Source organism: Lonchura striata, chromosome 6, assembly GCF_046129695.1.
Source record: "Lonchura striata isolate bLonStr1 chromosome 6, bLonStr1.mat, whole genome shotgun sequence".
Classification (NCBI taxonomy): Eukaryota; Metazoa; Chordata; class Aves; order Passeriformes; family Estrildidae; genus Lonchura; species Lonchura striata.
Genome location: NC_134608.1, coordinates 35,942,299 through 35,966,771, shown reverse-complemented (window position 1 = coordinate 35,966,771; position 24,473 = coordinate 35,942,299). Strand labels below are relative to the sequence as shown.

General features: G+C 37.7%; 1 protein-coding gene across 5 annotated transcripts in view; it reads right to left on the bottom strand.

Annotated features, from left to right (window-relative positions):
* The window catches only part of UBR1 (ubiquitin protein ligase E3 component n-recognin 1), a 56,178-nt gene extending 32,085 nt beyond the window's left edge, over positions 1-24,093 (bottom strand). For 2 of the 5 annotated variants that reach the window (XM_021533526.2, XM_021533528.2), the window contains exons 1-19: positions 23,958-24,093; positions 15,309-15,565; positions 13,129-13,207; positions 11,730-11,840; positions 10,259-10,389; positions 9,120-9,261; positions 8,527-8,589; positions 8,108-8,231; positions 6,322-6,429; positions 5,780-5,868; positions 4,856-4,954; positions 4,038-4,195; positions 3,293-3,392; positions 2,915-3,043; positions 2,514-2,694; positions 1,610-1,671; positions 1,287-1,397; positions 251-316; positions 44-145 (exon numbers count right to left, since the gene is read on the bottom strand). In XM_021533526.2, the coding sequence (XP_021389201.2) occupies positions 44-145; positions 251-316; positions 1,287-1,397; positions 1,610-1,671; positions 2,514-2,694; positions 2,915-3,043; positions 3,293-3,392; positions 4,038-4,195; positions 4,856-4,954; positions 5,780-5,868; positions 6,322-6,429; positions 8,108-8,231; positions 8,527-8,589; positions 9,120-9,261; positions 10,259-10,389; positions 11,730-11,840; positions 13,129-13,207; positions 15,309-15,565; positions 23,958-24,029 (2,184 nt within the window). In that variant the 5' untranslated portion in view covers positions 24,030-24,093. Of the gene's footprint in view, positions 1-43; positions 146-250; positions 317-1,286; positions 1,398-1,609; positions 1,672-2,513; positions 2,695-2,914; positions 3,044-3,292; positions 3,393-4,037; positions 4,196-4,855; positions 4,955-5,779; positions 5,869-6,321; positions 6,430-8,107; positions 8,232-8,526; positions 8,590-9,119; positions 9,262-10,258; positions 10,390-11,729; positions 11,841-13,128; positions 13,208-15,308; positions 15,566-23,957 lie in introns of those variants that run through there. The other 3 variants (XM_021533527.2, XM_021533529.2, XM_021533530.2) reach the window with 2 other exon arrangements.
* Positions 24,094-24,473: the final 380 nt, after the last annotated feature.

The window sequence follows — 24,473 nt, the reverse complement described above, 5'->3', positions numbered from 1 at the left end:
CTCAAAATGGACGAATTAAACAGCAGAAAAATTTGCTACTTACCTGATCTTTGGTGGGCTTCATCTTTTTGAAAGCATCAACAAGCTCGTATCTCTGCAGTATCAGCAGGAGAAACTGGTTTGGATCCATAAGAGATGCACCTATCTATCAAAAAACCCAAATTAATATGAACATCACTTGCTATTTCAATCATGCAAATTAAACTAAATTTTTTAAAAACTACAACTATGCAGTGATTCAGAACATTACCTGGAGCATGATGATGTCTTTATCATACATCTCTTCTCTACATTTAACATCTTGATAATAGAATACCTAAGAAATAGGAAAACAAAATAGAGATATAAAGTAATGTACTACCAAATGTACATCAGTTAAACTTAGAGGCTTTTCAAACTGCACCACACCTTTATCAAGTAAAGTCCACATTTCTTTCAAAATAAGTATGTACTTTAATGGAAGTTAAAAATATTTTTTCACCTATCCAGAAAAAGTCTGTTCCATACTTCACACCCCCTTCCAAGAGGGCATAACCCCAATGGCTGCTACTGAATTAAGTGAAAATATCCTCCTTCTCCTACCCTGGTTCTCAGAAAGACAATTGTGCAAGAGTTTGCCAAGCTCTGCTTCGATTTCATCAAAGAGTCCTGTGCAAAGTTAGCAGAGAATTTCTGCCAAAGGAAACCAAAACAAAGAAACAAACCCCCCCCCCAAAAACAAAACAATCAATCAAGTAAACAACAACAACAAAACCACCCCAAAGTGAAGTCAAAGGAAGCAAATGCAAGGGTAGACTCTTCCCTTTACCTTTACTCTTGCAACAGAAGCCACAAGTATTAGAAAATATTTGTATGTCTAGCTATAGGGTTCTCAAAAGTTTAGTGTAAGACTAAAATAGTTTCACATCTGTATATAATAATTTCCATACACCATTAGGAACTTCTAACTTTTTATATTATAATCAAGAGTACTAACAAGTACTTTAGCAGTGATTATGAGATCTGAAATTCGTTTACAAGTAGACATCAGCAACATGGATACTATTACACAGAACAGGAAAAAGAGTAATAACGGAGATGAAAATACTCATCTAAGACAAGGAGATAAGCCACTGCTGAAGATAGAAATAAAACCCTGTAACCTAAATTTCCATCTAGAAACTTTTCTATTTACTGTAGGAGTGACCCCATGACCTCTCTGCACTGGATGAACCCCTGGCAGCATTATTGAGCAACCCTTGCAAACTCTAACAGGATCAGCTCGGCACTGAACACTGCAGGGGTACCTGGCTTATCAGGGAGAGCCCATTCCTTCTCCACATTTCTGCAGCAACCTGTGCAACCAGGACAAGACATCGCAAAGGATATTCTACTAGCAGCTCCACTTGAAATTCTTCCTAGAATTTAAAAATGGAAAAACAAACAAAAAAACACCTCAGAATACATCTGCCAGTGATTTTAAAAGTGTAAGTCCTAATGAACAAAGATATATTGACAGCTGAAAAATAACTTGTTTATGTGCCATGAAGGTTAGAGGATATAGCTTGAGGCTTTTTTCTTTCCAGAGTATAAATCACAAAAGAATTTGGAAAAAAAAAAAGTATCTTACAGGAGAAACAAACTCGTGCAATCTTGAGATGGCTCCAGTCTTGCTTAATCGTACATGAAGACCTACAAAACCAAGGAAGAAAAATCAGAAAACAAATCTAAATCAGTGAAGGTTCTCCAACCTCTGCTACATGTTTGCTAAATTATCTACACTTCAGAGAATTACAGAAAAATAAAGTCAAAGTTTGTTTAGGAAAAACTTCATACTTTCCTTTTTTTAAGAGATCTATTACATTATCACAACAGTTCTTCCTAGTCTTACAATACATCACTTTATGAATAAATTTACACTAAATTAATGAATAAACACCATTCAAATTGAGATGCTATATAATACATACATTTTTTATTTCACATTTCAAAACTACAAAGCTTAACAGATGGTATCTTGGTATCAAATGATGTGATAAAGAATCTACAGCTTAATAATAGCATATACTCTCATTTGTATTCTATAGAAAGCAGTGATTGTATTCTGGCTGGAAGCCTGTCCTGGCATTGTGCAGAATATGTCTTTCAGCATTTCAACCATCCTAAGATACATATGGCTAGAAACCAAATCCAAGATACAGTAATCATGGACATTAATTTAAATAAAGGAGATAGAACCAGAAACACTTCAGAGAAAACTAAGGATCTCATTAAAAAAGGAAATTTTTTCCTTCTTGACTGACTTCACTCTCTTCCATTTAAAAAGACATCCTCCAACCTCCATGCTAATGTTGTTTTGAGAAAAACTCTCCCTTAGTGGGACATATGGGAAACACGTCTTCCTGATCATGAGAATGTCAGAAAGTCAGAGAGCAACGCATCTGTGAAGCACTTCATCCAAATGTTTTCTGGAGTAAAGAAATAGAGATGGATGACAAACATGGTTTAAACAGCAATCAAAACACATCTCTCACCAGCAAGAGTCCTAGACAGTGGCAAATGTATGCTGACAGGATCTGCAGATACTCTGTAAGGTCTACTCTCCAGGGTATGGCCACATAAATGAAATACTGTCTTCTCCCGAGAGCGGCCATTTGTGCTGCACTTCATCACAGCTTTATGACATTCTCTGTAGGACCTCAGCAGCAGCTCTTCCTATAATTTAAAATACATGTAGCATAAAAAAATCATACATGTTTCTCTTTGTCACACCCAGATTAATTCTTTCAGACCAATAGTTTTTGTGAGCTCTTGAAAAGCTTATTGAAGAACTTAGAAAAATTGTGAGCTTTTGTGAAAGCTCCTATTTCAAAAGCTGTCAGGCAGATTCATGAAAAGCATGCATACAAGAATCCCAGAAAATTTATATGCTTACATCACAGGCACACCACTCCTGGAACATCAAAAGAATGTTCTTGAGCTGCATCTGAATGGCAATAGCTGCTTCCCAGTCAGGGTCCACCTCAATGTGCTGACCAATCTGTCTTTTTATCTCCTCCATTCCCTGAAATGGAAATACCACAAAATATTCTGTCTAAATCAGTGATTACAGGCTTAAGCACAACAGAAAAGTTCACAGTCAAAAGTTAAAACACATGTAACTAAATCTGATGATTATTATTTGTATAAAAAGGGACTGAAGAATTGAACACTGTAATTGCATGTTTACTTCCATTATTATATTAGGGGAAAAAAGATGCTGTAATCTCTTTACAACAGAACATTAGAAAGAAACTATTTAAATGTATTGTACCTGCATGCAAGTTAGAATCCTTAGGAAAGAAACAAATCCTTCTAAAAAACGCTCCCTCAGACGGTCTGTCCATACTGTAGGTTTGCTGACTAAGATATACCTGTCCCCCAAAAAAAAAAAATTATCATACTTTGTTCAGACTTCTCTTATGCTTGTATTTCAGAGTTCTTGAAATACAATTGTTTTCAATTGTTTTATACGATCAGTTACATAATCAAATTTCATCACCCTCCCCATCTTTAAGTACTCAGAAAATTTCCCAAATACTAAAACTACTAATACCTTGGTGTGACTCCATCATTGGAAATTAACAGGGTTTTTTTAATTCCAATGTATTTGGGGTATAATAAATGGAGTAATAAACATTACTCAGTTTATTAAAGCAATTTGGTACCAGTAAAATTAGAAAACCCTGTGTAGATAAGGATTACACAGCTTTCCCAGAAAAATAGCAAATGGGAGACAAATTTCCCATACTGTCTTGCAGTAGATACATTTTGTTTATGAATGTAAATATCAAATATCAATTAGATAACTGAAAATCAAAAAATGTTTTTATAGAACGTAATTTTGGTAATTTAAAAATTTAAGTTTCCACTGAAAAAAAAACATAAGATATCATGCATGTTTTTTGAGGGGTTTGGGTCTGATTTTAAAGCAGTTTTATCATCAGACTCTGTATTGAAACACTTCATCATACTACCAATATTTTAAAGCTGCTCTAGCTTGTCAGCTTTACACTTACCTGAGGTCATATATTACTGAATACACCCGGTTCAGTTTGTCCTGGCTGTAGCCTTGGAAGTTGAACTTGTCATTTTTGTCTAGGTACTCTGGAAGCACTTCCAGGAGTGTCTCTGTAATGGTGGTGATTACATTTTGCTCTTCAATAAGATGTCGGGCCTGCAAGAACAAAGTGAAATTTTTTTCTTCCTGCTTTTGTTAAATGTCTCAATCAAAATATTTTTCCTTTGAATCAAATCTTTCTGATTAAAAATCTTTTATGCATTTGCAAAGAGCCCAAGATAAAAAAACTCCCCCAGTATTTATTGCATAGGAACACAACTGCTAACAACTTCACATGTTTGTTCAATTATGACAGTATCCATATAATGGATATGCTGTTTTTTTTCTAGAAAGATCATGTAGAAAAGAATTTTTACATTAGTACTTCAGGCAGGAAACATATAACCTTTAAAATTTATAGATATACTTCCTCCCCATATTTCTCCCCCACAAGAAGACATTTAACTATTTTTTATCCCCTTGCCCTGTTTTTAAAGTCACATAGGCAGGTAAATGTGAGCAATAAATAAATACACAAAGTTAATGCAGAGTACAGTGTGCCAGGAACTTAAACCTATTTGCAGTCCCTCTGTGCTCTGTAATGAATTTTCACATCAACTCAAGCTCCTGCTTTCATACTAGCCTTCACAAATCTCTTTCATATTCAACTTAGCAATGCATAAAGACCCCCTGCCAAATACAACAATCTGCAAAGGTGACACTGTTAGCAATTCTCAAACTTATTTTACACCTCCAGCAGAGCCAGGCTGTACATACCAGGGTAGGTACAGTGAACATCTGAACAGAGAGTGCTGTCACAGAGAGAACTCTGTCATGATCATCACTGATATATTCCTTTTGCAATGCCTTGTAATACTAGAAAAAGAGAATATTTGAGACATTAAACAAATGTTAATGAAAATGTTTACTTTTTTTTTATTCACAAGAATTACATCTCAGTGTGTCTCTCCCACCTAATAGAAGCAGTTCCAACAAAACCAGCACAATATCCTCAATGCACCAAAGCAAGCCAATATGGTCCACACTGCCTTAATACTGAAGATAAGCACAAATGTAACTCATTTGTCAGATTGGAACCAGAATTATTTTCTCCTACAACCAATCTTTCCCTGAAAAAATACTAAATATCTGAAAAAAATTAAATATCTGAAGAAAAAAAAAAAAAAAGACATTAAATTCTTAAAAAACAAGTCTTCCTCCTGCAGTGAACTGCATGGATAGTTGTTCAACAACTGTCTGTAAATGACATGTACAATGGGTAACGCAAGTCTTTATTTGCTTTGTTTCAGTCCAGAGAAAAATCAAAAAATATCAATCAGAATTAAAAAGTCTCACCCTAAAAAAAAAGCAAACAAAGCACTTTGTCTTATGTTTTGTGTATTTCTTAATTATTGTATCATATTTTCAAAAAAAAAGGCCAATTTCAGTTGCAGTTCATATGGCACTTCAAAAGACACACAGAAGAATAACTATATGGCATTCAAACAAGCATATACCTACATGAGTCTAAGGAACAAACCAGTGGCATGGGAATTAATTAACTGCACTCCAATAAAGGCTGAGCCAGCTATTGAAGTTCTGCTTGCTTAAAATTGATTATTTATATTGAAACAATGTTCAGTTTGGGGGAACTTTCATAAAACTAGTACAAATTCATAGCATAAAAATGAAACCATTTACCTTCACAAATTCAACAGCAAAAAGTTTTTTGTATTCCATTTCCATGAAAAAACTACTGAAGATAAGCTCATGAAGAACCTTCCTTGCCCCTGCAAAGAGCCAATACAACACATGTCACTTTGCTGTATTAAGATGCAGCTTTTTGTGGGAAAAAAGGAACCAATTACTAAACTATAATTAAAATTCATTAGAAGTCTTGAAATGGTTATGAAGTATAAGAACAAAGTTATTAATTATTTTTGGGTTTTGATGTCTATTGGTATGTATTTAAAACACCAAGTAATCAAGTCGCTCAGTGTCAGGTTGCATTTTGTAAAAAGATTTTTCAAGATACAAAAAGCAGGACAAATTGAGGTGGCAAACATATATCCCAAATATAAATTAGCCCAGCTGTAAAAATTAAGGCTGTATAAAAACTGTAATAAAAAGAAACATGAAGAAATATAATTCTACACACGTAGCACTTACATTTACCTATATGTTACACACATGAAAAATTAATTTGACAAATCTTTAGTTTATAGCAACACAGATACACAAACCTTTATGAAGCCTTGCATCCCATAGCATCAACTTGCTTATAAAGCAGGGCTTTTCAGATCCAGCTTCTTCCTTGAGACATATTTGACAAAAGATCTGGCGGAAGTCACCTGCAGGGATGAAACTACTCATTTGTACAAGAATGCTTCAATAATTAAGTTATATGACACAAGAAAATTAGAATTACATAATTCTATTACTTAAATGAAAAAAAAAGGCACTTAAATAAGAATTACTTTAAACATTTTTTCTCGATGAATATATTTCCACATAACCTTTGCCTCACTAATTTTTTCCTATTATTCTCGCCTACCTAATTTAATAACTACTGTGATGCAGAAGAGTATTTAAAAATGAAAATAATTTAGACAGCTTTGCAACGCAGATCCATAAGAAGCCTTTACTATGCCAGCACATAAATGCTCAGGGCTAGGCAAGTTTCTGCTGGTCACTGCCTCAGGCCTTGAAAGTCAGTCTTTTGTAGAATTTCAGAAATTCTTTTGTATTTTCTTGCACCTCTCAGTAACACAGTATTTGAAGCAGTTTTGGGGATCAACATATCGCAGTCAACCTTGGGTTTTTAACTTTCCAAAATGAGGCTTTTTTAATTTGAAAAGGAAAAACAAAGAGTCAAGAATCAAATTCCTGACAACATGGAAATAAACATTATTAAAAGTTTATTGATCCATGTTCTACCACTTGAAACCATGGAAAGAACAGGAACCACCAGACTGCACAAAGGTTCCAGCTGAGTACAGAACATCAGGCTCATAAAGCCTCTCTGTATATAATTCAGAAGGAAAGGAATGTTTAACTTCAATCTTTGTACTTAAAGACTCTCCTGAAACATACAATTATCAGTTAACTTACCTGGATAAAATCAAACTTTCACTATAAACTTTGAAATAATCCACACTCAAAAAATTTGTACCAACTGAAAGAACTATCTGAAGAATTCAGAACAGCAAGAAAATACTGTAGGCAAAATAAATACAAACTTGAAAAAGAACACTGTCAAGAATAACAAAAAAGTACAGTTCTGATCTATGCATTTCAAGTAAGTATTCAGTAAAATTGAGATTAAATTCACTTTATTAAAGCTTACAAAGGAGCTAAAGCAGACCACCATATTTACCTATCAAGAAGGAGGATAAGGAGTGAGTAGAACTTAATTTGTACCATGTGGAGAAATTTTATAATGGCTTTAGTGTGGCAAGACACAAGTATAAAAAAAAAGAAACAAATCAAAGGTACATTGATTCAGAAATCTTTAAAACCATAAGCATCATCAAACACCAGCACAATGTTTGAAAGCTTCAAATAGACTTTCCACTGCTAGATTTCTTTAAATTAAGATTTTATGGTGCTTGTTTTATTGACACTTTCTAATGAATCACAGCTATCAAATATGAAGCAGAAATTGATGTAATCAGAGGATCTATGTTTTCACTGACAGAGATGCTCTGTGGCTTTCTCCCAGCACTGAGGAGGGAAGCCTTTATGTAAAGGAGTCACACACTGAGTGTGTACGATGCTAAAAGTGAGAATAATAAAACTTCGAGATAGTGCTCCATTAGGGAAACAAACACATTTATTTCAACAAGAGGGAACAGGAAAGTACTGCTACTGATAACCTTGCTAATGAATATCATCACCCATGCTACTGCACTATTAATTTTCTATTTAGAACATTAAAGTATTTTAATTAAGGGAGTATCATATATAACACTGCTTAATTCATTCAAATACTGGCATGGCATTATTGTAACAAAACCCAGTAATGCTTACTTGAATAGCTCATGAGTTTGTTCAGCCAAGAACCAAGGCGCAAGGCAAACTTCTGGTGTGCCATAACATCAGCATGCAGAACCTCCACATGCAGAGGTCGTTGAGAAACATTTTCAGAATGCCTCTAGGAGTCAGGTAAATATTAGTACATATAAAATAAAACATTTATTTCACTACTTATTTTCACCACCCACTGTCTCTCCCAAGCAAAACAAAGAAAACAGTTTAATTATTTATTTCTGAAGATATCCGTCTTAAATGTGGCGGTGTAAATTCAGTTCCAAAAACTTCACAGGCAAGTAATAAAACCATGGAAGTACATAGCTAAAGACTGTATGGCAGACAAATAAATACTCAATGTTAATACTAATTAGGTTGGTATGGGGTGTTTTTTTGTCAAAATTACTTTAGGAAGTTACCTTAATTTCTTCTTTTGCTTCCTGACAAGAGGCATAATGTCCTGCCTTAACAGCTCTACGACCCTGTTTAAAAAAATACTGAGCATGAGACCAATATAAAGCAAACCTAAAGTATCATAAGTTTGATCCTTGAAATGTTTTCTATTCACAATAGAAAAAACAGGGCTAAACATCACTCACAGTGCTATTAAACACCAAAGCACAAATAAAAATTAACATAATTATCTGTAGGAAAAATGTTAACCAAATTAACAACACAATGACCAAGTAATGTCTAGATATTTTATTACTATATAAAGAAAATTCATGTACACATTAAAACAGATGAAAGAGATTTCTGCAAAACAATTTCAATATAAACCATATCAACTTTCCTCCTGGCACAAAGTACATGAAATAGCAGAGCATAACCAGAGAGAAGTACTTCCTAAACAAGTTCTCCAGACCTGAAAAACAAGTGTTGATTAAGAATTGCTCAGCCATGTGCCTTTCTTTCCTCAAGCTCCAGCAACTAGAAACAAAGATTCTATAACTGAAGCAGTAGCTCTTAATGATTAGAAGGTGACCCTCTCCAATAACCCAAATGCACTAACCTCTTTATCTATGGCAGTTGTATGCAACTGGGCTTCACCAAGTTCACAGCCCAGTGCTCTTTGCAGGCTGTAGATGACATGATCGTAGGAGTGGTGCTCATCATTGAAAAGGACACAGTAGTAGCTGTCTACCTTTTCTCTGCTGGGAAAAAGGTAACATATCATACAAATAAAAGTAAAATTGTAAATAGTGTCCTATTGAATACAGCTTAATTGGTAGCTTGAGAAAAATACTAAATAAAATAAAAAGAAAGGTATTCAAGTAAATCAAGCATATTCTTCATGCTAATGACACCCCGCCACCATCTACGCCAAAAAAGTTATAGAAATTATGTTTCAAGTACAAAATATAAGCTTTGAAGAAATTTGATATTCTCTTATAATTTCCTTTCTCTAATGTTTTATGAACCCATTTGTTTTTTAATGTGGTATACAGCCTTTTTCCATTTTCACAAAATCATGGAATGGTTTGACTTGGAGGGGACCTTTGAAGTTCATCTTGTCTAGCAATAAGCAGGGACATCTTCAACTAGATCAGGTTGCTCAGAGCCCCATCCAACATGACCTTGAATGTTTCCAGGGATGGTGCATCCACCAACCCTCTGGGCAACCAGTTCCACTGTTTCACTGCCCTCATTGTGAAAAAATTCCTTCTTGTATTCATTCTAAATCTACCATGCTTGAGTTTCGAACTATTAGCCCTTGTCCTCAGACCTTGCTAAAAGGTTTGTCCACATCTTTCTCTCAAGCACTGTGGAAAGCATCCTTGAAAACCTGCCAGCTCAGTTCTGTACCCCTGCCCCTTAGCACCCCATCAGTGTCTCCCAAGACAGTCAATGGTACCCGGTGGGTCTCTCCATTCCTGACATTTCCTCCCCTGTGCACTAAGACCTGCCATTTCACTGTAGATCAGGCTGGTTCAGGAGCACTTTCCTTCAGTGACTGATGGAGGACAGTCACACACTACTTTTCCCATGAAGTAGCAAAAGCTTTTCTCTACATAACTCTACATCAAATATGCCACAGAGCTGTTTACAGGGATTTCAGCACTAATGTCTGTATGAGTATGAGACTATTTCAGGCAACATTATCATCCAAGCTGCTAATGAATTGAAAACAAAGTCGGAAATACTCCCTACCTAATGGTGAGCTCCACAGGCAGTTCCTTCTCTTCCTCCCAGATAAGCATATCTACAATGTATTTTATCACAGAGGGAAACACTCTCCTAGAATGCTCCATAATTTCTTCATTCAACTGACATTCAGAATTCTGTAAAATATGACATAATATTAATATGGAAAACAACCTAAAAAAATTAAAAGGGGGTTGGTAGAGTACATTATTAATATAACAGGAAATTATACTATAATATGTATATATATACTGTAAATTATATATACATACTTATAGTATAATCAGGAAATCATATTTTTCACAATTTTCAAGGAAATTAACCTCACCTAATTTCTTCTTTTCAAAGTTATTTCATCCCAAGGGCTCTCAGTAGTATTCCAACAGTTTCATATACTTTTTCTTACGCATCCATGTTTTATCTAAGCCTAGACTATGAAAGGCCTCATCAAATGTGTTAGCTCCACTTCTTTTAACCTTGCATGCAAAAAAACTGTTTAACAGCTTTCTGCATTCCCATAGATATTAAAAGTTTGCATTGCAGATCACGTAACAAGCTCCAATTGGTAAATAAATTACTCCTTATTGCAGTTTCAACTATTTTTATCTCTGAAATCCATTAACTTTCTTCAAAAAGGAGAATGAAAAAGTGAAGGAAAACTTTGTCTCATTTTTCTGTAAGGTCAGTGCTTTTTATTCCTTTTCCATTTGACTTTTTGACCAGACTATAAATAACAATATGTTTGCTACAAAACCATCAGGGATTTGGGGTCTGCTTGCAATGACAAATGGTGAGGTTTTTCATCCTGATTATCTCAGAATGAAGGACTCTGAAAAAAACCCCAAATTTTACCTGAAGCAGCTGATTTGCCCATATTCTCTTTAAGAATTCCTTCCAAGATGGCATATCTTTTGTTAATATGCTCCTTTATGAGGTACAATAACCATGAGATATTCTAGCATAAAAGGTCAGTTTTAAGGCATATAAAATTTATTTTAGTCATAGTGACAGATCACACACCCGAAGAAACTGACAAATTCAGTAATTACTGAACTGACTGCTCAGTACTGCAGTAATGTAGAAAACAGAAAATATTAAAATCAAACCTCTAAACATTTGCTAACCTCTGGGAAACCAATTATTTGTAAATAAGAACTAATATACTTAGCAAAGAAAACAGGAGACTGCAATTTTAATTCCTCAGTTATTATTTACAGATTAATTCCAAATGAAAGACTCAAGCACACGAAGCGGGTAGATGAAACTGTCTCCAAACAAAAAGCAAAAAACCCAAAGGACGTCTAATATATATGTTTGATCCCAAATATCTTGACCAAGGAAATCCTGATTCAACTTGACTGAACCTGTTACATGAGTTATATAATACATATGCATTCATACATAGGAATAAGCACTTTTTGAAATAAGAAGGTAACATTTACAAAATTTTTTATTTCACTTTAAGCAATATTCTTACTTCTTTTGGAGAACTTGATGCTCCAGGCTCATGTTTAGTACACAGTGGTCCAGCCTTCCATGCCTCTGTATCTCCACAGTCACAAAATCCACCTCCAGTGGAGCTATGCATCTGGAACAACCATGTATTTCAGTAATGAAATACACCCATAAAAATCAAGAGGAAAATAGCATTGTGAATTATTTAAATCACACACAAATACAAACACCTAGTTAGAAACAGAAGAGTCACTGCATAACCAATGGACTTTTTAGATAAAAGGAAACTTGCCAGAGGAAAAAGGGGGTAAAAGACAAACCTTTTGAGCAGAAAATAAAGAAGGAAATAGGTATGCAAGTCTTAAATAAATTTAATTTGAAAGTGAAAAAGCCTATGACTGATGAGTGCTTCATAAATGGCAAAATATTTCTGTGTTTGTTCACAAAATAACACCAAAGCTTTCTAATGCCTTCTTTAAAATTACTTCACCAAGTTAGAAAATAAGATTAAAAAACAATGTGCATATTAAATAGACATTTAGTAGTACCTCTACTTCTAACCAAAGAAAAGATTACATGATCAGCATCTAAATAAATTTTTGCTTTAACTTTGCATTGCACTTTCAGAAGAGTACAAATTCTGAGTCTCCATTTCTGCAAAAAGTTCAAACAAACTCAGGCAAAACCAATTATCCTTAGCTTCCTCCAAATCCCCGATCTTGAAATAATTCTAAAAAACCTCTGACCCAATAAAAAGACATTCAAAAATCTGTTATTTACCTGAAACATTTTAAAATAACCTGATCTAATTAGATATGCTTTGAGCAGGAGGCTGGACTAGGTGATCTCCTTAGGTCCCTTTCAACATAAATTATTATATGAATCTATAAAAAGCACATCCTATATTCTTTAGATGAAAATGCTACAAACCTGCCTCCATATGACTACCTATTTCCATAGCTGATGTTCTGCCTGAAGAATTTACTGAAAAACAGGGAAATGACAGCAGCTTCTCAGCCCAGCTGTGTTTCCAAAGTGCTCTGTAATCATTACTGTGGGTTTTCCCTGGGTTTTCACCTTACTTATATCCCAACAGAGCTGGCTGGGACTTGGGACACAACTGCCATTATCAGTCACAGCTCTTTGCTCTGACCTACACTTTCATGAAATTGCCAAACAGAATAACACTTCATGCATTAATAAATTCCTTTCTCTTTTGTTTCTTCACTTAGCAAGTTGCTGTTCTTAGAAGAAGCTTTATATAGCTAGAAACACAAGAGAGAGAGATTAGGTAATTCATAAATACCAGAATTTATTTTTTCAATAATAAAATTACTAGTAGTTTATATGCGGTTTATTATAGCCTCAAAAGAACTTTTCTAAAGTTGCAAGTACCATTTGTTAAAATAAGATTTTCCTACCTTGTATCGGTGGTTCTTGTGAATGCTATTCTGGAAGCAGTCGATACAGAGCACACAAGTTGGATCTACTGCACAGTCTCTGCAACAAAAATGGTAAGTGGAAAACTTTCTAAAACAAACACTTGAAATTTTCATGCACAAAAGAACATGTTGCTCTGAAAAAAAAGAAAAACTGAGATGAACAACAGATTCAAATTGTAAAAACATTGACTTTCATCATCTTCCTGTGACATGAAGCAACCAGTCTTGTTAAATTTGAACCATGTAGTCAAATCTGTTATATCAAATTATTTCAAAAACATGCTCAATTTCCACTTTCAAAACTCGCTTAGCAAAACTTTTTCTGGCTTTGCTAAGAATAAGCAGCTAGGAAAACCAGTGAGGACTCTGAATTAACCTTTATTATTGTTTCCAACATCAGTCAGTAGTCAGTTTGCTCATTAAATTTTAGCTACACTTCTACTAAGCTATGTTTCTAATTTTTAAAACATAAGTCAAAATCTGAAAGGAATTCCTTACTAAATAAGCTAGGAATATATACCTTGAAATGTAACTTGTAAAGTTTCACTCATGCATTTAAATACTTGAAAATAGGGAATTACACTCATGGACAATCTAATTCCATTTTATCCTACGTTTCACATACATACTTTTCTAGATTGCCTTTTTCCTTAAAACATGGCCACTTTTTTCTTTAAATGCTGTTTTATTCCATGCAAAATGTAGATGACAGGTGCTAAATGACAACATTTTACTCTATACCATTGTTCAACATTTAGTTCAAGCTTCCTGTATAACTAAAATATCATGGTGATTCTGATTACAGAATGAACTTCCTTCCAAACCTTGAGATTATAATAATCATTACAATCATTTAATACCTTAGTAACACTCACTTATTACCATAAATCTACTGAAAGATTAATCAAAGAAAAGAGAAGGCAGAAGTGCCTACTAGATTTGAAATTCAAAACATTCAGATTTCAGAACTGCAGAGTATATTTTATTTTTAGCATTTTAGAAGCCTATAGCAAACAGATACCTAGCTTCAGTTGCAGTAGAACAATACAGTACCTTGTATAAATACTACCATTTTTGCAAGACTGCAATTCAAAAAAAAATAAGAAAGATAGTAACTCAGACATTTAGTTTTGTCTTTTTGCCTGCTACCATACATGAACTCTGGAGAGGCAGGAAGAGAATTATTCTTGATCTAGAAGCACTAAACAGCCTTGTCCTGCTTTTCCCTTCATAAAGCTCTCCCACTCACTATAGACTTTCTAGTACAGGACTTCTAGCAGGATTTCTTCAAAGACCATTCCCCTTTCATACACAACACTAGCTGATTCCTAGAAAATGCTGCAGAGTATGTGATTGATTAAAACGTTACAGTGAAATTCATAAACAAAGTTTATAGAGAGCTTTTATTTTGACACTTCCTGAACTCTAAGGAACTCTAAACTCTTTTACATATAGTGCTTTTCATCTCTAATAATAGTCTTAGTATTTCTAATTAAATTTTCTAAGCTTTTAAAAGAAACTGAAAATTAGAATAAACTATGGCAGTAACATCATATTAATGCTCAACAATTGCTAGAACTGTTGCAATCTTTACATTCACCATAAATACTGCTAGCTTTTTAATATTAATATATTTTATTAATTATACTCATTACTGTATTTGTATTAATAGGAACTAATAAAATTAATTCTATCAAATCAATGAGATTTGATTTCACCTTTAATATACTGCAGGATGAGAAAAAAAGGTGAAAATTTACCATTGGTTCCACAGCTATTGCCGAAGCAAAGCACTGATGATGCTCAGAAATGCTGGATTCTGTTTCAGACTTTGAAAGAGCGAGTACTGTATCCCTCAGTTCAGGTACATACTCCATATTCATACCCTACACTTCCATCCAACACTTTTAACCAAGAGCTTTCAGTACTTTTAGTAACCTTTCCATTTTGTTCCCCATTTCTCTGCCAAACCTTCTTTTCATGTGTAATTTTCCTTACTCTACAGTGGTTTGAAATGGGAAACAAATGCCAGCATTAGTTAAGCAAAGAAGTACCATGACACAAGGAATGACTAGTTAGCAGCACAACTGATTTTATTCAAGCACTTTGCTGTATTATTTCAGATGGGAACATTGATGACAACACAACATCATCCTTACCTGCAGGAGTATGTTGTCTCCCCTCCTTTGAACACCTTTCCACACAGCTGGGAGGTTCCACTCTGCTGTAGTTTCTCCAGGAATATATCTGGGTCCTCCCCAAACAAATAACATTCTAGGGGGTATAATATTGCTGCCTGGACCATTTCTTCTTGTTTCTCCACCAAGGGGTCCATTTCAGCTGAGTAAATATTTGGCACGTGTTTTGCCAAGCACTGTAAAAATGCAGCTTGGAAGTCGAATCTTTCATCACACCACTGCAACAAGAAAGACACCCATGGATAAACAAATAAGTAAATATAAAGAAAATAGGATTACACACTTCTACTGTGAATTCAGAATTCTTTCCTACATCAGAAGTCAGTTTCTTGAGCAATAAAATCCAAGAAACCATGGATTTCAAATGATTTCTCTGCTATTTTCCACCACAGTATTTTCCACTTTGAAGTCTTCTGCTAAAATACTCTAAGGCAAGAGCTGGCAAGTCTTATGTTACTGTAGAGAAACCCATGCACTAATTAATTTTCAACTGCACTCTTCCCCATGGGCCAACCAATACACGAAGTTTGATGTCTGTTCAGCTGATAACAAATGGAAAGAATTGCCACAGCTGGGAAAAGTTTGGGATTCATTCCTTTGCCTGCTGATAGTCACAAAACGTGTACCAGCTTAACAGTCTCCTGAAAGCCTTGTGGAACTGGTCATCAGAGGTCAATAGCTGAGGAAGAAAGAGCCCAAATGATCATAGAAGCTTACTGTTGTTGGGAAAACAGACTAAAATGCAATTCTATTTTTTAAGACAATTAATGAAAGTGCTTGTGTTTTGACTTGAGGTTCTTAGTCCATAACTTCACTTACAACTTCTTTACTTCTCCAAACAGGTCTCTCCAATTGTCCTATTTTTGTCTTTCAAGTTTGAATATTCTTTCTTTCATATTATTCCTATAATTTAGAAATAACTTGGTTTTTCCCACTGCAAATCAGACAAGGCTCTTAAAGACAATATCCTTTCAAACACAACCTTGGTTAAAATCCAAATATCATAGAAAATCCTAAGTTGGAAGGGACTCACAAAGATCATTACGTCTAAAACCAGACAGCCCCAAGAGCCACTCCAGGTGCCTAAGAGCATTGTCTAAATGCTTCCTGAACTCTGGCAAGACTGAAGCCACAACCACTCCTCTAGGAAGCCTCTTCCAGTGTCCAACACCCTTTGGGGAAAAAACCTTTTCCTAATATCCAACCCAAATCTCTCCTGATGCCATCCCACGCTGTTTCCTCAGGTCTTGTCACTGGTCACCACAGAGAAGAAATCCATGTCTGCCCCTCCTCCTCCCCACACAAAGAAGTTGCAGACTGCAATGAGGTCTCCCCTCAGTCTCCTCCAGGCTGCATAGACCAAGTGACCCCAGCTGCCCTTCACACAGCTTCCCCTTCTCGGCCCTTTGCCATCCTTGCTGCCCTCCAACAAGCTTGTATCTTCTTATATTGTGGCGCCCAAAACTGCACAAAAGATTTAAGATGAGTGCAAGAAAAAAAATACATATGTAATTTCATAAATTACATAAAGGGAATTTTCTCCAGACCAGCAAGTAGGGAATGAGGAAAGCAACCACCAAATGGCTTAGACTGAAAGAAGGCTCAAAGTAGACTATTTAACTTTCTCTGTGAAAACCAAAAAATCCTCAATCAATTATTTATTTTTTTAGCCATTAATCTTCCTCAACATTACTCTTAGCTAGCCTGTTACTTCATTTATCATGGTGAAAATGCATGGCAGAAGCTGATGGAAAAGATAAGCAAGCCATGGATAATGTGATCAAGCAGAATAGCTTGATAGCTTGATACTCGCCCACAACCATATTAGAATATTCTTATTTTGTAAGTCCAGCAGCTTGATCAGTCTACTCCAATTCCTTGAATCACAAAGCATTCAAACCTATCCATTATTATCTGAAAATGAAGACCCATCCATGAATTGAACCAGTTATTTTTAATTCCAATGCTAACAAACAAATCTGTCTTTTTTCCAGAATTTCACCTGAGCAGTAAGCACCACTGAAATTATTGTATTGGTCATAAAAGCTGTATCACACACACATACGTAATATATATGCAATCTGTATACACATACATACATGCACTCAAATATATAGGTATGTATTTATTTTCACACATTCAGATCTGAGGAGCAAAAAGAAAAGGAAATGAAATGGTTGTCTTCTTATTTTAACTAACTTATTCAAATTTTTCAACAACCTAGCAACATTTTTATTCAATAAATGTGATGTTTAGCCAGGGCATAAAGACACTAAATTGTAAAGAAGAACTAGAAATTAAATCCTAATTTATCAGATACTTGCATATTAACACTGAAAAAACAAAAATATCACATATAGCTGATGGCTCTGAGAAAGCTATTTAATTGTAAGAGGTAGCTGAAAACTGAATTATTTGATCATGTGTTTATAATTTCATGCTTCTGACTTAAGATGAGTGGAAGTGAATTATTCTTATAATAATTAAAATTCATAATTTAGTGTTTCTGCTTAAGCACGTTTCCTCCTGTAACTTGTTTTTGTTTTATCTTACCTACACTGCAGCATGGCTTCATCAAATTCGCCTCCCAGTCTGGTCCCTGTATTTTTTAAATGTGGGAAGGTGGGATGGGGCCCTATGGCACACTGTTTGCAGAGCACAAGAGAATCCCACTCTGTCCCTTTCTATCTTAATGACCCAGGTTCCCAAGAGATGGTACAAGTTTAGCTTCTGCATTGTTGCTCCAGAGCACATCATAGCTTCAAGAAACACAGGGCAAAGCTTCCCTGAAAATCTGCCAGAAGTGTAAAATGGGTTCTCACACAGTCAAACTCACAAGCATTTCAAGCATTCTTGTGCAAAGCTTTTAATTCTATTTGAATGTTGTTCCAAGAAAAGAGGACAGGAAGTAGGAAAGAAGAAGGAACAAGGAAAGCAAAAGAACTTTCTCAGGCAGGCTGTCTGCCTTCTGGTAAGAACACAAAAATATATGCTCAGCCTGTATGTTACCCAGGAAATACTCATTATACTCATAAGAGAAACAAGAAGAATATTTTTCTTATCATTGCAGAGGTTTATTATGCGCACTAATTCAGTAGCTGTTGCTTCCATGACAATTTTTCATCTACTTACTAAGCACAGCTCTCTTGGAACACTGAAGTCTTTGCAAACTAACAGCTTGCATGAGGCAATATTATAAAAAACAGCTATACTTTAACTACACTGATTAACAAGCTGATCTTTTAGTGCAGAAGTGATTGCCTAAATTTCAAGGCTATTTTTAGATTTGTACATTAATCTAATCAGTGAAAAGGAATATAAATATTTATTAACATTAAAAAACAAAATATGAAGGAACAGAAACTACCAGTAGCATGAACTAAATCCTGTACTTGGTCCAGCACTACAGTTAAAAGGAATAGTAAAATACTTTGTTATGCATAGCAAAAATCTGTCAGGCACGAGATGACAATACCAGCTGTCTGTCAAAGCAACTAGAAAAACCAGGCTTTTAAAAGTAAATATTTAAAATGCTGGGGGCATACTGATTTCAAGCAGGTGCCATTCAACATAAATACCAAATGCAAAAGGCAGCTTTAAGGCAAAGAACACCTGTACAAATTAAACAGAGATTAGCAGGACAGTATCCCAGAAAACTTTATTTTGATATTGTCTAACTAATTGAGGAAACATCTAACATTCTAAAATTATAAATATGCACAAGTTCTTTGATAAGTTGGCAGAATACTTAAAATTACTTTGAAAAGGAAAGTTCAAAGGATTAATTTTCATATATGGGTTCTGCTTTCAAAGTTCTGGCTCCATTTTTCCTTCTTATTATCTTGGTTTAAAATGACCAGTTTTCTAATGCACTGAGAATAAGATCCAACTAGGGTACAGAACGTCTAGGCATTACTTTTAGTAAAAACAACAGGAAGATAAGGCAATCTATTTCAGCCTCAAACATACTCCACAAAGAAGAGGCTTCAAAAGTAAACACTAGAAATTAACATAATTCTTCTTCCCTGCCTTAAATCAAACTTTGTTTTTAGGAGTATAAATCCTATCTCTGGAAGGGCACAGTTCAGGGAGTTAAAACAGAAACTTATTTTATTTGTTTTGTCACATTCATAACAGGAATTGTTGTTTCACATTTTCCAACAAAGCACAACTAATGCTTTAGTAGAGAATCTAAGCTGCAAAAATTACTGTTTAGAACTCAAATGCAAAATATCTGTTTTCTGATCCATCTGTCAGCTCCTTTATATAACATGGCTAAAAAAACCAAACCATACTACCAAACTTTAGTATCCAGTCAGCTCTAGATATCAGTGATTACACTAAAAGAAGGAAGTTAAGTTTCAGAAGTTTTTTTCCCTTGGCACAACATGGATAACGTTCAAGACTGTCTAACATTGTCCTAACAAAATATCAACTTTGACCTGAAGACATAAAATAACTTTTTGATCTCTTTAGTCATTTAACTTTGGCCCCTGAGCCAAAGCAGGGTGCCAATTCATGTCAAAAGCTGCTTTAATGATGCAGGTGTTTGCCCACTTGGAATGAGACTCAAAACCAGCACAGACTACTGAAGTTGTCTAGAGTACAACATGCCTTGATTCCAGCAGTCACCAATGCCTACCACCTGAGCTGACCCAGAGCAAATTGGTGACCACCAGAGAAAGATAAATAACCACCAGCACCACCTGTTACTGTTTCAGTTGCTGGACAGCTAAAACTACTGTCTTCTTCAGGATAAGCAACGCACCAACCCAAGCTGCTCAACCTTTTGGAAACCGCAGGTGACTTTTAAACCACAGGCACCTCCAAAACTACAAGAGCCCAGCTGCAGCTCATGGGAGTAGGCACCTGAAAGCAATCTGCAGCCCAAGGGACAACTGGAGTCAAACATGGCCTGTGGCTCTCTCCACCATGCAGGAGGTACCTCTATTGTACCTCCCTACCAAGTGGACACTCCAGCCTAAATATGCTGCAAAATTAGCAGGATACTACTACTAAGTAGGTTCAACAGGCAAAATGGTCAGGAATTCTGCAACTAATTTTCAAGTCTTTGAGGCATGCAATCTAATCACCTTTTCATGTTCCAAATTTTTTGGTGAAACCTGCATTTGGTAGATAACAACACACCATTTCTTGGACACTGACACAAGTGTACAGTAAATACTGTTCTACCAATATGCTGCACTGTTCTAAATACAGCAATTTGACCATCTGCATTTCAGGGAACAGTTACAATAAAGGATATGATGACTTACCTAAATTGAAAGTTTAAACAGATTTAGCTTAACAAAGTAAAATTATATGAACATGTCATCTGGTCTAAGCAGGTCAATTCAGTTTAGAAGACACTGCAATTCCAAATAAGAGACCTGACTCAGATTTCACTAATTTCAAGAAATAACCTGCATATGAATATGAATATCCCCTCCAGTAGCAGGTCTCCTCATATACATTTTCTCAACTATGTTACAGCACTGAATGACACAAAAGATCTGAAATATCCTAAAATGCACAAGTGCCTGCATCCTACTTCACATTATGAAACTGAAATTTGGAAATTTCCTATCTTAAAAGGTAATATCCTAATAATACAAGCTTTTCTCTTCCTGCACACCACTTATATCTCAAATTTTGTTAGGTTCTGACTAATGGTAAAAGAACGAACCTTTAAAAAAATCCCTTTTCTTCACAAATATTACAGAGAAGGTACATATATGTGACAATTTGAAGATTCAGTGTAAATTTTAAATCCTTGCAACAGCTTAATATCAAAGCCCTGCTCCAGGTAGCAGATGCAAAAGCAGGCAGGCGTCAAACCGGAATTTGTTTAGAATACAAATGGACAGCCAACCAAGGGCTGGATCCAGCCTGCAAAGCTGGTTTTTGTCAGGCCACCAGTAATGCCTGCTAGCCAACTACTGGACAAGCCAAGTCCAGCCCATCAGCCAGCCAAGTAAACTGTGGATGCTGTTAGGAAAGGAAAGAAAGTAAACTCGAGTTTAGTAGACAAGGTTTGCTACTTAATCAGCATTAAATTCAACCCACTCTCTTCCAGGGCAGCTCAGGAAGCAATACAGCCACTATGAAGAAGCAGAAGAACAGACAGGACCTGACTTCCAACTAATGCAGCGAAACATCAAGTTAAGTACTTTCAACCACAGTCATCCAACCTGAAGCGCTGCAGATAAATGCAGGGAAGACACCACTGACTTGGGCTGGGCGCAGAAGAGTTTATTACCTGAGTCACCACCATCCACTCCAGAATCAGGCTGGCTCCTGCAGAATCATTCAGGTGACCTGCACCATGAACCCAGCACTCTGGGAAGGTTTGCAGCAGATGTGGTGCTGCACTGCAGCCAATGGCACCCAAAGCCAGAGACCAACAGAGGAGCAAGAGTCTGTCTGACTGCTCAGACACTGAGACAGCTTTGACGAGTTCAGTGAGGCCAAAGCTCACCCTATTTAACCAGTTCTTTCCACTCCACACAACTCCAATTTTAGCACCACAGTAACTTTCAGAATAGCTCTGCACAGTGAAAGCACAAGTCAGGCAAGATATATTAGTTCATATATTAGTTCTACCTACTTAGTACCATCTTCAAGACAGCAATAAATTGGGTGTACTGCTTCCAGATTACAACTGTCTCTACCATCACTATAGCCAGGTTTGCTGTCTAACATCACAAATGCTGTCAGACACAACCTAAGTACGTATCCCAAGCTCTGCTTCTCCCTTTTTATATCACATCCTCAGCCACTACTCGCTGTCAAAATCCCTGCATTTTGCTTGGATGTATGGCAAGCAACATGGTCTGGATGGCCAACTACCTTCCTCGGAATAATGATAATTCTGGTCCAGACACTTTCAACTGTCTGAAATCACACAAAAATTAAGACAACTTAGTGGACCAGCATCACCTTTGAGCAGCTGAGGATCCCTTCAGCAATTCTTAGTTTCATGGATTGCTTGGGCTAACTCAGCCTCTGAAGTCCCCAGTTAATGAAAGGCTGATCGCATTGCTTTGCTGCTGATTGCCACTATTACCCTCAGCACCACTGGCTTTATGCACAGCTCACAAGCTTAAGAAATCGCCTGTCTTGGGACGCAATTTTTGACACTATGCAATCAAGTCACATTTTTCCTATTGTAAAATCAGGCTGTTCCTGATTAAAAAAAATTCCACGCATAGGCCTGTTTCAGTTACAGAAATATACAGCACTTAAGAATAAAGTCCATGACTAAAGGGCCATTGCTAATGATTTGCAATTCTGAGAAGGGTACAAGGAATAATCTTTGTTGGCTTACTGCTGCCACATGCAAGACAAGCTCCATGAGTAAACATCTTTCTATTTTTATTAGTGGTGTGCAGCATCATGTAAACAGCAGCTATTCTACAGGCTTGCCAGCACCCAACTTTTAAACACAGGCAGTCAACAGTATCAAAACTATACTATGTGTGCAGACTGTTACAGGAAATAGAACATAAAATGTAAAGTGCCTCATACACATCCATCTGCCTTCCTTTCTTAACTTGTCAGCTTTTGGGTTTTAAGCTGCTCTAGATAAAGTGTTTCAAACATAGTAATGCACTATACAAGTTTGTGAAGGAAACCACAGAAGGCACTTACGTGCTACCACTAGATAGGGTCAACAACAAATTGTGTTCAATAACAAAATATTAAGTCCATAGACAATTATTTTGCAGAACGAAAAAAGAAACAATACTCCTGTTCAACAAACAACTGTTTCCCTCTAAATTATACTATGTTCTTTCTAAATGCTACTATTTGCTGCTCCACACACTATATAGAACAGTAATTTGTTACTCTGCCTTTTCTGTTCCACAGTAGAGTCACCTTTAATTAAGAAAGGTAAAGGACTATGGTTAAAATGCACATTTACAGTACAACGTTTAAAGGACGGCTCTGAAGCTTTCCAAAGTTTGATCTCAATCAATTCCGTCATTAGGTGCCAACAGAAGATCCAGGACAGGGGCTGAGAGATGCTGCGGGGAACCGAGCCAAACCGCTCCCCCGCGGGCCCGTGACAGCGGCTGGCCGGGCCCGGGTCACGGGCCCGGGGCAGGGCTGGCTCTCCGCTCCCGGGGCACGGCTGGCTCTCCGCTCCCGGGGCACGGCTGGCTCTCCGCTCCCGGGGCACGGCTGGCTCTCCGCTCCCGGGGCACGGCTGGCTCTCCGCTCCCGGGGCAGGGCTGGCTCTCCGCTCCCGGGGCAGGGCTGGCTCTCCGCTCCCGGGGCACGGCTGGCTCTCCGCTCCCGGGGCACAGGCGGGAGCCCGGAGCCGCAGCCAGCGCAGCCGCCGGGAGCGGTGCGCAGCCGCGCCCGCCGCCGTGCGGGGGCACCGGGCCGCCCGCTCCGGCCCCGGCGCCCAGGCCGCGCCCCGGGTGGTGCCGCAGCCTCCCGCCGGCTACGGCAGGTGCAGAGCGGCGCGTCCCGGCCCTCCACGGCGCCGCTCGGCAGCCGCGGAGAGCCTGCCCTGCTCGGCCGAGCGGCAGCGCGGGCAGGGCACGGGCTGCCCCCGAGGGCGGGCAGAGGGAAGCGCGGCGCGGCGCCGGTCCGCAGCCTCACCATAGTTCGCTCCGGGGCCTGCGCGGGGGCCCGGCCGCCCGCCGCGGGACCTCTGTCGGCTCCGTCCGCCATTTTGAGAGCGAGGGACGCGGCCGGCGGCGCCGTGACGGCCGGAAGGGGCCGCCGCCGTCACCGGGCGCCGCGCCCGCGGCCCAGGGCCCGCCCCGCGCGCAGCCGCCCCGCGCGGGGCCCCGGCAGCGCCCCCTGCGGGAGGCCGCGCGAAGCCCGGCGCGGGCCGGGCCGGCGCGCGGAGCTCCTGCTGGCCGGGTCCCCGCAGGCACTTAAACCGTGCCCGCTTCGCGCCCTGCATCGCCGAGCCACGGAATCCATTAGGCTGGAAAAGACCTGAAATCATCGACTCCAAGCTACCACGGAACACCACCTTATCATCCAGCCCGTGGCACTGGGTGTCATGTCCTGTCTTTCCTTATACCATCTCCAGGGTCGCTGCCTCCACCTCCTTCGGCAGCCCATTCCAATGTTTAATCACCCTTTCGGTGAAGAAATTCCTCCTAA